This window comes from Lepisma saccharinum, chromosome 20, assembly GCF_977018435.1.
Source record: "Lepisma saccharinum chromosome 20, izLepSacc3.1, whole genome shotgun sequence".
Taxonomy (NCBI): Eukaryota; Metazoa; Arthropoda; class Insecta; order Zygentoma; family Lepismatidae; genus Lepisma; species Lepisma saccharinum.
Window position 1 is genome coordinate 40,437,072 of NC_139248.1, and position 15,649 is coordinate 40,452,720.

The 15,649-nt window shown below is 35.5% G+C and overlaps 1 protein-coding gene across 1 annotated transcript in view; it reads right to left on the minus strand.

The window, feature by feature from the left end:
• Positions 1-1,549: 1,549 nt before the first annotated feature.
• Positions 1,550-15,649, minus strand: part of LOC146003585 (venom peptide isomerase heavy chain-like) — a 31,134-nt gene continuing 17,034 nt past the window's right edge. The window contains exons 2-7 of the mRNA XM_083141890.1: positions 13,388-13,424; positions 11,012-11,174; positions 10,245-10,480; positions 8,511-8,710; positions 6,707-6,770; positions 1,550-2,064 (exon numbers count right to left, since the gene is read on the minus strand). Of these exons, the coding sequence (XP_082998016.1) occupies positions 1,943-2,064; positions 6,707-6,770; positions 8,511-8,710; positions 10,245-10,480; positions 11,012-11,174; positions 13,388-13,424 (822 nt within the window). The 3' untranslated portion in view covers positions 1,550-1,942. The remainder of the gene's footprint in view (positions 2,065-6,706; positions 6,771-8,510; positions 8,711-10,244; positions 10,481-11,011; positions 11,175-13,387; positions 13,425-15,649) is intronic.

The window sequence follows — 15,649 nt, forward strand, 5'->3', positions numbered from 1 at the left end:
GCGCTTCGCCGTGTTGAAACTGTTCAAAGCATGGGGAACATGCGAAAAAGTAGCGTTTACTGTTCAGTTTTTTGGTCTAAATCGTTTTGTGGTTCAGGACAAGTGAAAAGCTTACATAAGTTTTCCACCCCGTGGAATCCACAAAATTAAATGTTTAAATAAATCAGGGAAAACAGAACTGATTGACAAGATTGGCATAACTGAAATGCGGCAAGGAAATTACAAAGTATGCACGAGTCTGTTCACTTTATGTTCCGCTTTCGGAAAGATGATTTTATTGCCATGAAAGTAAGTTTTAAATTGTTCTTTATGAATATAACATTTTTTTTCGAAAACAATATATTACGTATGTATGTAATTTGTAGCAGGTGCAAGTCGATTAAGTGCGAAGATGAAAATAGTTTGAGAATTAATAATGTCTGTAATCATAAAGGTAAGTCAGAAAAACATAATTGACATGCTAATATTGCTGTTTCAGTCGGTAAGTCAATTTTCAGTGAAGGCTGATGACAGCCTCAATTAAATTGTTGTTATTGTTATTACTATCCGGTGCTGTTATTAAACAAGCCTGCCTCTTTGGGGAAAAAACTGCAACGGCATGTTTACATTTATTTCCTGCCCAAGCTTTGCAATACAGGTGAATTGCTTTATTTTCAAATCATTTCTGAAAGCCCCAGTTAGGCAGTTACAACCGAGGTGCAGTGCAGATGAAACAGCACTGCTTCGATGAACTAGTGCGTATACATTAGTTTCGTCTGCGTTTTCAGTGTTATTTTTATTATCATAATTAAATACTTCGCTCTCAGAACAGCTTCACCTTCATTATAGATTCTGGAATTCACATCGCATTCGCAATATTTAAATATAACGCGTAATTTAAACGTTTCTTCCATACTAGCAATGACAACACGCTGCTATTACGTACTACTACTGAATGTAAACAAGGATCTATCCTACGTAGAGCGGCCATATTGGAAGCGACACTAGCACTCAGGTGGTAATTTTAATCGCGAATAGCTTCGGTTGCAGAAGAAATACACGAACATAGGCCCGTGACATTGAGGTGCGCGCAACTGTCTGCCACTGCTTAACCGATGTGAGAGGATGATTGCTTTGGCTCAACCTCAGTGCAGCCCTGCAGGAACTGGTATTTGTTCTATTTGTACCGAAGAAATGTGACGGTTTTATCTAGATATTATTGAATAAGCGTGTGATTATAATGACATAATATATTGTTATGTTATTGCATATTGTATTCCGAAGCAATGCTTGTATGCACGCCACTGCTTTTTGGTATTACAGCAAAGGCATAAAAGCTCTTGTCTGGAACAAGTAATGTTCATCATGTTATATGCAACTAACATGTGAGTAAATTTTGTTTTTAGTAACGTTTAATAAAAGTTATCAGTTATTTATATCCATTCTGTTAAATTTGTTCCACAAAATACATTTAGGATTTATTCCAATAATAAGATTGTAATTAAATTGTTATAATTAGCAGCTGGAATTTCGGTAGCTAACTCTAAAGTAACCACAATGTTCAGGTAAATGTCTTTAAAGTCAATTCATTTTCATTGTAAAGTAATACTTACAGACTGAAGACCATAATCTTCTTCTTCCATATCCTATGTGAGATTTAAATTCCAAAAATAGCACTTTTAAATTAATATAGACAACATGAAAGGTGTTCAACATGAAGAAATCCGCATTCTATTATTCTGCATGCAAATTAACATATTTTAAACTATTTCCAGTCTACTAATTACACGTCAATGATGCATAGAATATTAACATCCATTTACTTTACAATATAGAACATTTAACATTTAGATGTAAAAATCAATTAGATCTCTTAAAAAAAATAAAAATATTAAATATTGACACGTACATTGCTTACATAAGTATACAAAATTGCTATGAGGCATTCTTATGTACTGAAAATTCAATATCTGCAGTACTTGGCATCCAGTGTGTTCTTTAAAATCCAATCCAGATAGTACGACACGTTGATAAACACACTAGGGTAGCTTTCGTCAGCACATCCAACGCCAAAGCTTCGAATACCTGTTAACAAGAACAAAGGAAATAAGTGAAATAAATAATATTCATTGTTCTCATTTTCGTTTCGGTATAACAGTAACATTTGGAATTGTACGTACGTTTGTATTTGAAATTTTAACGTCATTTCTCCGTCTCTATACGTTAATTGATAATATAAGAAAGACGAAGAGAAACACATGGTGTAGCCGGAACCCGAACAAAAGAAAAGAAACTTCGGCAACCTGACTCCACTACTCAAGACGCTCCACAACCAAGACATTTGGTAACATAGATTGTACCATTAAGTTTCATAGCTGAAAATAGGAAGAGGTATGTAGGTTTGTTTACTAGTTACTTTGTAAAGTGTCTCTCAAAAGTTTTAGGACAACGACATTTTAAACTAGGCAACCCAAATTACGTAAGGCGCTGGTGAGTTGCGTGTAGAGTTAGGCTCAATTTCAGGGTTGCCACATGCACAATATATATATTTATGGAATACGCGAAAGAAAGAAATCTAAGTATGAGTATTATTGTATAAAACTAGAAAAAAATATCACTATTACATTTGTTGCAAATGAAAAATATTTCCTTAAAGAAAGAAAATCGATTTTCTAGTACTTCATTGCTGATGAGTCTGCACAAAGAAAAGAGGAGAGAGGAAACGGGAGGGGAGAAAAGAGAGGAGAAGAGAGAAAGTGGAAGAGGAAAGTACAGGAGGGAAGAAAATAGAGGACAGAAGTAGATAGGAGAAGTAATCAGGAGAAAGGAAAACATTCGAGGAAAGAGAGAAATATGAGAAGGAGACACGAGAAGGAAAACGAGATAAGAGAAGAGGAATTTAGAGAGGAGAGGAGTGGAGAGTAGACTAAAAGAGATAAAAAACAAGAACGAAAAGAAGAGGAGAATAGTGCAGTGGAGTCGGAAATCGAAGAGAGGAGAGGAGATAAGAGAAGTAGAGAAAAGTGGGATGGAGACAAGATGCTAGAAAAGTAGGGAAGGCGATATGAGATAAAAGCAGAGGAGAAGGAGGGGAGGGGAGAAGAAGGAGGAGAGAAGATCAGAAGATACTTGAGATGTTAGGAGAGAAGAGGTAGTTGCAGAAAATATCATTTCAGCGTAAAGAAATGATGCATTGATCAAATTATCGACATGAAACATTCAAAAACATTTTGAAATGTATTAGATAATGTATTACGTAGATCGGTGCAAAATGCATTTTGGCTGAGTACAGAGCAAGAAAAAATCTTCCACGTAAGATCTTTGATTTTACCTGCGATTATATCACTAAAAACATTAATGTAATTTTTATCTCCACTTCTCGGTTCGTTGAAATAGAGATTTTGTTATTTAATATTTCCCCTTCCACAAACTCCAAAGTGAATCATTCCGTTTCACACGGCGTGGACAATGAACATCATGGGATAAGTCTGAAACGTACGAAAATGTTCTTCCACCGGAGGGGTTTGAGCCTACGACCATCAGGTTGACGTTAACCTCTACCCTACAAGCTTTCGCTTCTGAAAGCAGGTAGAAGGAGCTGCCCAATGTGAAATTTAGATGCAACTCTCCTCCTAAATGTAATGTGTAAAGAATACTTGTTTGTAACAAAGCAAAGTAAGGCACGCGTAGTACGAATCGGCTAAAACATTTAATGGACAATTGAACATTATGAAAACTTTTCACTCGATATTTGTGGAGGTTTCTTTGCATTGAACTCGAGTGGGAAAATGGGTAAAATTGGTATGTCCTGAATTGCCACAAATATAAATAGTTATTTCATTAATATTTGTCAATGTCTTTGAAGCAGTACACAATTATTGTTAGAGTATCATAATTCACCGTCTTATACATGAAAATATCCTTTTGAACGTGAGTCAATTCATTTTTCTTATATATATATATATATATATATATATATATATATATATATATATATATATATATAAATTCCAGATGGAATGTAACAACTTTATTCTGCTAATGCAAATAATGTCACCATGCTCTTCGTTAATAAAAAAAGAATTTAAAAAAAGAGAACACCTAGTAACGAGAATCGAACCTGGGACCACTAGCAGCACAATCGAGAACTCTAATCTCTACATCACGCCATTTTCTTCCGTTGTAACAACAATTTTTAAGTATTCTGTCCGTCCAATATTGTAACTGTCGTTTGGTATACATGTAGTTGAACTGTTACTTTAGTTCTGAATTGGTTTCTTGTAGTATAGCAGCTATCTTCGAGAAATAAGTTTCGAAGTGATGATGAAAAACGAGAATATTGGTAGTTGTGAAAATTATTTCTTCCTGCGAGTTATTTCTTCCAACTTATTATTGTGATTAGACATTATTAATGGAAAATATCTAGAGGATTGAACATTGCAGGACGATGTTCTCTTCCTGTGATACTTTAACAGACGAAATGCTTGTTTACTGACACAGTCTCGTGTCCAGAACTGTCTGCATCTACATTTCACATTGGTCAGCTTTATCTACCTCTTAACTAAAACTGTCAAATGTGACGTGATTTTATGAATACAATTTTCCGCTTGTTTACGTATAACATTTCGTACATTTGGCAGTTGGCAAGCGGTGTAATGATTTCGTGTTACCTTACGCAACAGCAAATACATTTCATGTTCTGGACACGAGACTGCGTCAGTAAACAAGCATACTACAAGAAAGCAATTAAAAACTAAAGTAACAGTTCAACTACATGTATACCTAACGACAGTTACAACATTGGAGGGACAGAATACTTAAAAATTGTTGTTACAACGAAAGGAAAGGGCGTCGTGTAGTGGTTAGAGTTCTCGATTGGGCTTCTAGTGGTCTCAGGTTCGATTCTTCTTATGAGGTGTTTTCTCTTTTTTAGTTCTTTTTTTATTAATGAAGAGCATGGTGACATTATTTGTAATAGCAGAGTAAAGTCTTTACATTGTTTTGCATTTGGAATTTATATATATAAGAAAAATGAATTGACACAATTTCAAAAGGATATTTTCATGTATAAGATCGTGAATTATGATACTCTAACGATAATTATGTACTGCTTGAAAGACTTTGGCAAATATTAATGAAATAACTATTTATATTTGTGGCAATTCAAGACATACCAATTTTACCCATTTTTCCAATCGAGTTCAATGCAAATATCGACTGAAAAGTTTTCATCATGTGCAATTCTCCATTAAATGTTTTCGCCGATTCGTACTACGCGTGCCTTAGTTTACTTTGTTACAAACAAGTGTTCTTTGCACATTACACGTAGGAGGAGAGTTGCATCTACATTTCTTATTGGGCAGCTCCTTCTACCTGCTTTCAGGAGCAAAAGCTTGTAGGATAGTGGTAAACGTTAAGGATTGTCAACCTGATGGTCGTAGATTCAAACCCCTCCGGTGGCAGAACATTTTCGTAAGTTTTAGACATATCCCATTGTGTTCAATATCCACGCCGTGTGAAACGGAATTTTTCAATTTGGAATTAACTATGGGGGAAGATGAGATATTAAATTACAGAATCTCCATTTCAACGAACCGAGAAGTGGAGAAAAATTGGATAACTATTAAAATTACATTCATGTTTTTAGTGATATAATCGCAGGTAAAATCAAAGATCTTACGAGGAAGATTTTTCTTGCTCTGTATTCAGCCAAATGGAATTTTGCACCAATCTAATACATTCTTTAATACATTTTAAAATGTTATTGAATGTTTCATGTCAATAATTTGATCAATGCATCTATTCCTGACGCCAAGACGATATTTTCTGCAACTACCTCTTCTCTCCTCTCGTCTCCAGTCCCTTCAGTTCTTATCCTCTCCTTCTCCTTTTTCTTTCACCTGCTTCTCCTCTGCTTTTATCTCATATCGCCTTCCTTACTTTTCTCGCATGTTGTCTCCATCCCACTCTTCTCCACTCCTCTTAACTCCTCTTCTCCCTTCGATTTCCGACTCCATTGCACTCTTCTCCTCTTCTTTTCGTTCTTCTTTTTCCCTCTCTAACTCTACTCTCTACTCCCCTTTTCTCGTCTCCTCCCCTCATCTTCTCTCCTCTCGTTTTCCTCTTCTCCTTTCGCTTTCTCTTTCTGCTCTCCTTTGTCACCTTTAGTTTCCTCTCACCTCTTTTCCTTTCTGTAGACTCATCAAAGATGAAATGCTAGAAAACCTATTTTTTTTTTCAGAAAGAATTTTGTCATTTGCGATATAATAGTGATATTTTTATATTTTTATAAAATAATACTTTTTTATTTCTTTCGCGTATTTTATAAATATCTATTCTGCATGTGGCAACCCTGAAATTGAGCCTAACTCTACACGCAACCCACCATCGTCTTGCGTAAGATGGGTTGCCTAGTTTAAAATGTCTTTGTACTAAATCTTCTGACAGACACTGTACAAATTATTAACAAAAATGCTGGGTAAAGAAACTGATAAAAACAAAGTTCGTTAGGCGGTATATTTAGCAACTAGAGCCGAATGGACAAAATGCAATCAAATTATATCTCGAAACTACTAGTCCAAATCAGCATAAATTATATTTTTCATCCCATTTATAATACTTATAATTTGCCTATTCCTCCACGATACACACAATTAAAACAATGTAAGAGTTTTGTCATTGAAAGATATGAATTATTCTCTTTAAAGCTACCACAAATATTATTTACCTATTTGTTCCGTTTTGGGAACTGAATTCGCAACATCAATTGTCATAGGTCCTCCGTTGTCAATCTGTAATTAGAAAAGCCATGTGAACATATCTTTGAGCGAATGTCATCTTTAGTTTGTTCTCACATCTGTTTCATTAGGTCATTATTCTTCCTACCTCGATTAGTCTAATAAGGACAAAGTGGACTTAAAAATTCAAACTAATCATTCTCCCTGCAGGCCTCCGTGGCGAAGTGGTTAGCACATGAGCAGCGCGATACTATGGTAAAGGCACTTTATTCGAATCCCAGCTTGCGGGTGGGTGTTCGTTGTGAAGGACTCTTTCTCAGTTTCATCACTTATCATCGTTTTCACGATTAGCCAATAGTGGAAGAAATGTGAACTAAAACAAATCAAATCAATCAGACAATTAATCATCATTCTTCCTCATTGGCACTATTGATATAAACAGATAACACTCACACACAAGCACACACCTTGGATTCTCAACTACTACTTGACATTCGGCTTTAGTATATGTGAACTAACATGTTCGAAGGTTTTTTTAAGCACGTTAACCTTTACTCGTATTTTGGTGGATATTTCGACCATGCAGCTAATTACAAAATTCCTGTTTCTTTATTATATTGATACTTTTCTGTTCGGTTGGAAACACTTACAGTGGGTTAAACGATGCTTTGGCACGTCATGTGGATGCATCCCCCCTCCCCCTCCCTCCGAGTTCAAAAGTTACGTATGAAAGTTGGCGCGAATTTTAAATTCGTACAGTTATTTGACATAAAAATTTTATAACTGGTTGACTATTTGACCAATCTACGTCGGGTAACTTTTCTTTTGCAGCTAAGACATCAGGGCATGCAACCGTGCAGAAATCAAAACGCCGAAGGCAATAAGAAGGGTTGGGTGGGCCGCGGCCCCCAACTTTCAATGAAAAAATAATGAAAATGGGGTGTTCCCCTCTTCCCCCGCTATTTTGACAAGGGGACGCAAACTTTAGCCTTATTTTCAAAGCATGTTCCTTTCTCAACCGAATGAAAGTCATTTCATGTTCCTGGGTGCATTACATTATCGAATATGTGAAACAAACTCCCCTTTTTATATTTTTTTTCATTGAAAGTTCAGGGCCGTGGCCCACCCAACACTTCTTATTTGCTTTGGTGTTTTGATTTCTGCACGATTGCATGCTCTGATGTCTTAGCTGAAAAACAAAAGTTACTCGAAGTAGATTGGTCAAATAGACTACGAGTTATAACATTTTTTGTCAAATAAGTGTACGAATTTAAAATTCGCGCCAAAGGCCTCGGCGAAACCGGGGTTACTTTCTGACGACCCCCTCGGCAGAGTAAAGGTTAAGGTACTCTATTACAATTGAATCGGAAGTAATGTTCCGCAAGTTCTGAAAAGAGCACTTTGAATGAATGATACATAACCATCGTGTTTACATATCCTTGTAACACATTTTCTGATCAGAAGAGAAACCTCACTGATGCTCGCTAAGTTATAAGTTGTATTTTCTTTTTTGGCTTGTCTTCTAGTATTTGATGTCAGGTACACTTCGTCTCGGGAATATCTGGAGCGAACGAATGAAAACAAATATATCTGCGTCAAATGTGACTAAAGAAGTCTCGACGAATGAACTCGTGAGAGGAAAGTGAGTACAGCTACCAGCCGTTTTCAGCAGCGCGGACTGCTTTACTCCAGTTGATAACTTTCCGCCCTTCTGTATCTTTATCCGCGGCCTCTGCTTCATAGTTCCCAGAGACAGAGTATATAAGTGAATATCACACAAAATAGCACACATACTATACAGGAATCGTCACCATGTGCTGCAGCGCAGAAAATATCTTCTCCTAAGAATTTCTCTGAATACTTGGATTCTGTTATACACTGCTCCTTCGACATTGTCGTCACTTGTCCATCTCTAAGTACTGCTCTGTAAAACCCTTTTTGAGATACATGTCCCCAACCGGCAATGTGAGCATTCTGCCCATGTTTGAATACACCTGAAAAAAATAATGAAAATAGGCTTACTTACTATACGTATGTTTTACCTACATCACAATCTGTTGCATTATGGCTTCTAGCAGCCATGATTGAGGCCAGTTCTAGTAAGTATACGGAATTTAAGTGGGCGAGCGGGAGGTACTGACACAGACATTTGTGATTTAAAACAAACGTGCAGTTTGTGCAGATCTAACGAACGCTATGTGGTAGATATTTCCACACAAACAACAAATGAAATTGGCCGCAAACATGGCGGCTGAGCGCATCCCGGCGTCCCATGAAATCCATCTATACTTGTAATTAAGATTAAGTTCTGAAATTCTGGACGTGAGCATTTGGACAATGAGTTTTCCCATTTTAGTTAGGTTAAAGCATAATGCACTATTCCAAAAATTATCAAGATATTCAATCAATTCCAGTTGAAAGCACATTGCGATTATATTAATACATAGTATAAGTCATTTTCGTCTCGAGATTCATTTGCAATTATTTATAGTAAAGGGACAATCGCCGTTGATAAGAACTTATCCAATCCTATTTCTGACCTCATCCGAAATCATGATTTTCCTTGGATTGGAAAGGAGCTGCAACATCTTACATCCTATAACGAAAGTCAGCCTGGTAGCGTGTATTTCCTCTACATTTTTAGCATTAGCTATCCTATCTGCGGAAAAGGATAGGCTATACATTGCAAGAATTTTAGGTTGTGCATTAATGTTTCATTAACAACTGCAATATTCTACAGACTGTAGCTATATTTAAAATAATCCGGAGGCTCTTGATTTGTTTATAGTTCTTGTTCAGTCTTACGGTTGGCGGCCTACATGCTGACAAGGGAAGTGAGGAGCGGGGAATACGCAGCAGACCAACCAGACAACAGCGATGGCAAGTAACGACTTCGCGGGAGGATGTGCTTCGTGCACGTAGTTCTACGAGCTGTTGTATTTCTTCTCATTGGGCTGGATTAGTCGCTTCCCTGCTTCCCACTTCCCTTGCCAGCATGTAGGGCGCCCGCCGTGAGAGTAGACAAGAGCTATAGATAATTCCAGACTGATTTTCTGCTTGTGATAGTCGATTCAGTTCCTATGTTAGGTTTATGCAAATGTTATTATTCTCCTTCTTCACTATTAACAGCGGAGAAAGGGAAGAAGTATATTTACTACATATTTTGCAAATCAACAATAATATCCATATTGTAGGTCGGCATTTCTATGTTTTGAGTGATATTTGTATCGAATGCTTAATTATCATAGCATTAAGTGCCATTATTTTTAAATTCAGATTTAAAAATTTATATTTGGAAAGTCGAATTCTTTTATCAACATTTTTATGTGTTGAAGTAGGTCATGAAAATATGCAATTTTGAGACTGAAAAACATGTCCCCTCTCTTAAGGAATGGTTATGGTATATGGAACCTTTCTGGACTATATTGTGGACATTTTCCTAAAGATATTTAATGAGAATTGATCTTATGTCATAAGTTGTACAAACTTACTTCACAATAGGTTGTTCAAGCTGGCTTATTTACGTACCTTCCATCCCTCCATTGCCGATTGAAACGTTTGGTAAACAGACAGGGTTTATCCTCGAGCCAAACATCACAGGTTGATCAAGACGTATGAGAGCTATATCATGTGATGCGTAATGTTTCCACTCCGTGTAGTTTTCGTGAATAATAATTCTGTATATTGTTCCAATTACAGTACTGTTTTCCGTATAAACGCTGTCATGCACACCAAGAAGAACATCTGTCTCATAAATGGGCAAGCTGGAAACATCAAAACATACATGATACAACAATTAGCAGTTTAAGGAAGCTCTGTAAGAAAAAAACGTTGATACAAAATTCATTTTGAAAGGAAATAAACATCGAAAATACCTACACGAATAATTTGGGAAGGTTATATTCCTTTGCTAAATGAGAATATATACTTGAAGTATTTGCATAGCAATAAGATAAATAACAGACCGAATTTCTACCTCTTGTTTTAGTATAAGGACAGCTAATGAGAACAGGAATAGAGCCATAATATTAGTACAGGCATAAAGCCATAAGAGACATGTATTTTCACACAAAACCGAACAAAATAATTATCTGAATGTAATTTTAACCTAGAAGAACAGCGCTAAGATATTTAGTTCATCATTCTTGCTTTTCCAAAAATTACTGTACGAATTATTGTGGTCTGCAAGAAATTTACTTTGAGTTTCTCATTCATCAGTCTGTTGCCATGTCCATGCTTTACTGTATTAAAATAAAATATACATTTTACTCTGTTATAGAACAGCTGTACTTAACTCAGCAACGCAGTGGGCGGCAGTGAGAAGGTATCTGTCGCTGATGAGGGAAGCTCCACATTCGAAGTCCTTATTCACACGGACTGCGGCTATCCAGGGAGTCCTTGAAGTAGAACTCCGAAAGTCTTCTTCCAATTTTTCCGATGTAGGTATTACACCACATTCTACTCATAATCCAAGGAAAAATAAACGGTTAAAAAGTTAGTACTAGAAAGTCAAGTCTATGTTTCATACATCTCATATAATAAGTAGTTTTTGTGTATTATCCCAAACAAATACTCCATTTCTTAGTAACAAACGTCAAATCATGAAGTGAGCACTTTTTTAAAAAAGTTGTTCTTATAATTTACCAGATATAAGGTACTATTTATTTTAAACATTTGGAAACCAGGGACTAACAGTATTATGTGAAGAGTCATTTACTTTTTGTGTAATAATTAGAAACATCTATACTGTTATGTTCTGAACAAGGGGTTCCATGTTGGAAACATAAGTAGCACATTCATGTCTCATGGAATTGGTCCTGTCGTCTGTTAAGTCTGTTTATTATTGTCAGGCATAGTCAAGATTTACCTAGATAGGTAGAAAAGTAGCGTAGAATAGTCTCTCTTTCATTGTAACAAACTTCTGTTGAATATCTGTGTTTAAAATAGAAAAAATGTCAAACATCGTTGAATGGAAATATAACAACATGCAATTCTACTTAGATGATTGTATTTAAACATCACTGTGTATTTATTCAATTGGATTAGCGGTGATTTGAGACATATGGACGAATAAATGAAAAGTCCATTTAAAAAATTTCATTCCATCATTCAGCCTAGAGAGATTGACGAAAACCACAATAAAATCGCAGTCTAGTTTTGCCATTATATTGAACAGTATGTATGAAGTTGTATTTGTATTTAACACTAGGTCGAATTCATAGTAAATTGCAGGTTCGATATAATATATTTCTCTCTGTCCACTGTTCGAGCCAGCCATCCGAGCCTCACTTTAATAACTGCAGCGACATCACAAGCACCTCGCCTTCGTAACCCTGTAGCTATATCGTTCTGTTACAGCAATTTGAGATAGTAGCCCAAATGTGGTACTTTTTTCACACTGTCAGAATGTTGGCGTATGGCTCGGTTTATTGGTTCTAGGTTTTTAACGATTTACTAGTCAGGATAATTTATATCTTAATTAATTCACATTTGAATCCAATTTTAATGCATAAAGTTTTATCTTCGTACGATTCGTAGTTTTCTTCTAAATAGCCACAGTCAGATAAAAATATATATTAAAATTATTATCTTCTCAAAGTAGTGTCAAAATATCATTACTCCTCTTATTTGTTACAGATAGGTTTCTATAATGTAGAGGATTATCACCTTTTGAGTTCATCAACAAGCATATAAGAAGACCGGTCAAATATAGTAGGAAAGCTACAACAGTAAAATTAATTACATATAATATTATCTCTAGCTACTATTATTAAAAAGACAATTCAAATATCTCTCCGAATCTAAGAAATAATTAAATATGTATATTTATTTGTGTCTAGTAGTTTCCGCCCAATAAATAGACATCGAATAGTTAGATTGTTGGCGTAAACAGACCAATGCCTCAACCATTTGTAGAATATCGTTGATATGTATTGTAACTTTATGAATTCTTTGATATCGAAAGTTGTATGCATATTATGTATTATGCACTTGTGATTGGTTAAGTCAAGTAGTCAGACAGACACTCAGATCGAGATGATTTATTTCCACGTTCGGATAGTATTACGTACATATTTCTGTCCATCGAAGTTTATGTTTCCATCTTTAATAGTTCCAAAAATCGATAGGACTTTGATTTTTTACTAAAATAGATAAGTAGGCGGGTTTGATTGAGACTATGGGTATCACATCAATTGACAAATGGCTATTCTTTATTATTGACAATCTCTATTTATAGCCTTAAAAATTTATCATTTTTTTTACTTTCAATCCACATATATCCATAGACACAAAGGGATTGGTATGATTAAATGTTGTGGCGTTAAATAGCATTTGCTGTAAGCAGTAAATTTTAGGAAACTTTAAATCTTCAGTTTTACTAGTTTCCTAATACATGTCACTTTTGATCGATTGTTTTCCTTCATGACGAAACGGACAGACCAAATGTTATTTTTATAGCTGTGATTGTTGACACAAACGGACGGAAGGAAATGACCGGCGTATAATGATACTTTTTTGAGCTTTTTCTAATGGGTACACTGAAAGAGGCTCTTAATTTGTGCCCCTCTAATGTTTCTGCTCCGGGTAATATCTTGTTCCTATTCCTTAGAAAATATATAAACTAAAAACAAAATTCTATGGCGTAATGTACGTATATTAACTAAACTTACCGCAGTCATCTCTAAGTTGTTGCCCAAGCACACCATCCTGCAGTAGAAAATTAAGCATTATTTGTCGTTTTCGAACTCTCTATCAACTTTTTTCAAAATTACTATGCAGAGGGTGTTTACAGATCATTGCATTACACAATTATGATAAAACTCGTGTGTAGATTAGATTATTTTCTCACTACACTAAAATTTCAGTTTTACGTCAATTTAATTTACATAAAGGATGTAGATGTTTCCTTGGGTTAAAGCGATCAAAATCAACCTGTCTACTTTGAGGCTTCTTAGAGGATGGTATGTAAACAATCTAAAGGCAAGCTAGTGTAATCTTACACAATACTCACACGGTACTAGCTTTCGTGCAGACCAATCAAAGTCAACCTCCCAATGAAGTTCCTATAAAATCGCCCACACCTAAACCCTCAGCCCTCACAACCCTACCATCTTTAACCACTCTACCCATTAACTGTTCTGGATTTCGGAATGGTTATCATACTTATTTATAATATACCTCTAAAAACAATAGTTACATAACTAAAACTAACCATAAACTAACATAAATACTCAACCTTAAACTACATTACTAAAAGCTTAAGTAATTACCAAATAAACTAAAATCCTTAAGAGATTAAAGATACTTTGCAAAAAACCTGTTTCGGACACCAGAATGGGTCAATGTAAAAATATAAATTTGAAGTTACCAATGTATGTACCTATAGAATACTATATTTTTTTCTTTTTGTATTTATGTATTAATTTGAAAATAAAGATGTAAAGATGGACATTATAATGGCGGGGGAACAGTTAAGCTCAGAGAATCTGACATCGAGGTTTATTTAAAGGTACCAGGACAATAAGCTCATACCCTTGAATGTATTTGGGTGGAGTCGGGCTTACTTCGGGTGTTCCCCCTTTTTTTCACACAATAGTCAATCAACGACGAGTACAAACGTTTTGTAATGAGATGTCTATGTAAAACACGAAAACACAATTAATATTTTTTTCTATATTATGTTTGACAAAAGGCAAAACACATCTTACACAGCACAGACTTGAATTACAAAACTTACACCTTCTGAAATATGCCATGAATACGATACGAGAAATCCTAGAAGCTTCACAATTTTCCACAATGATCGCACATTTTGGTTAAGAAATTAAAATACAGACACACTAAATCGAAACGCACTTATAACAAGAACTCAGTGCTTGCCCCCGACCCCCCCCCCCGTGTGTTAACATAGGTTAGTCAATAACCAAATTTGAGAGTATAGAAATGCTCACAATCTTCCATGAAAATCTAAAATATTTACAACAGCTTATTAAAAAGCTTTAAGTGCTTGAATCACGACGTGGCACAGTGCCACACAAAATGTAATGCGAATATACTTTCTGGTTAAATCGCTTTGATTTATTGTATCATTTTATGAGTTACTCTGGTCATGGACTTATGGCAGACCTTGTCAGGGCAGATCCTATTAATTGTCCATCATTTTGAGGCTGTTCTTTTTCGTTCCAACGGTTTGAGGGAGCTAGCCCAGACATAAATGTTGTATATATATATTTCTGCGTAGTGATTTCTGCTTATGGGACTGTTTTATCCAATATATATAAAGCCCCAATCCCACCACTGACTGACTCACTGACATAAATGTTCTCCATGAAGGAAGCCCCGGAGGCGAAAAATGCCAGATTACGACCCTCCATGAAATCGTCCCAAAAGGCCGAGAAAATTAAAAAATCACTCAATCGGCCCTTCCTTAAGGGTGAAAATGCCCTTTTTTCACGTCCTTAGCAACCGTTGCCACGGGCATTTTGCAGCACACATTGTTTCCTTCAGTAGTATAGAAATACGATAAGCTCAATCGCTGCATGGGTGGTCTTTAATTTGCACGGGTGTTAATTAATTTGCACGGGTTTTAATTAATTTGCACGTACTTAGAATTCATTAGCATGTACTTAGAATACTTTACATTTATGTATTTGCATGTTTATAACTTTTATCAATATATAATTATTTATTTTATGAAAAATATGTATATAGAAGGTAATTAGAGGTACTAAACGCTATTCATATGATTTTATATTCATTACTACAAAGTATGTAATGTATGAAACTATAATAATTAATGTTTATAATATTGAAAATAAGAGTTTATGGTTTATGAACCGCTATGAACGGTAGTAACGGCTGTAGGTACAGGTCCAATTACGATTGGGGACGGTCCCGGTACTCGAACCCGCGATATGTAATGTTATTAATTA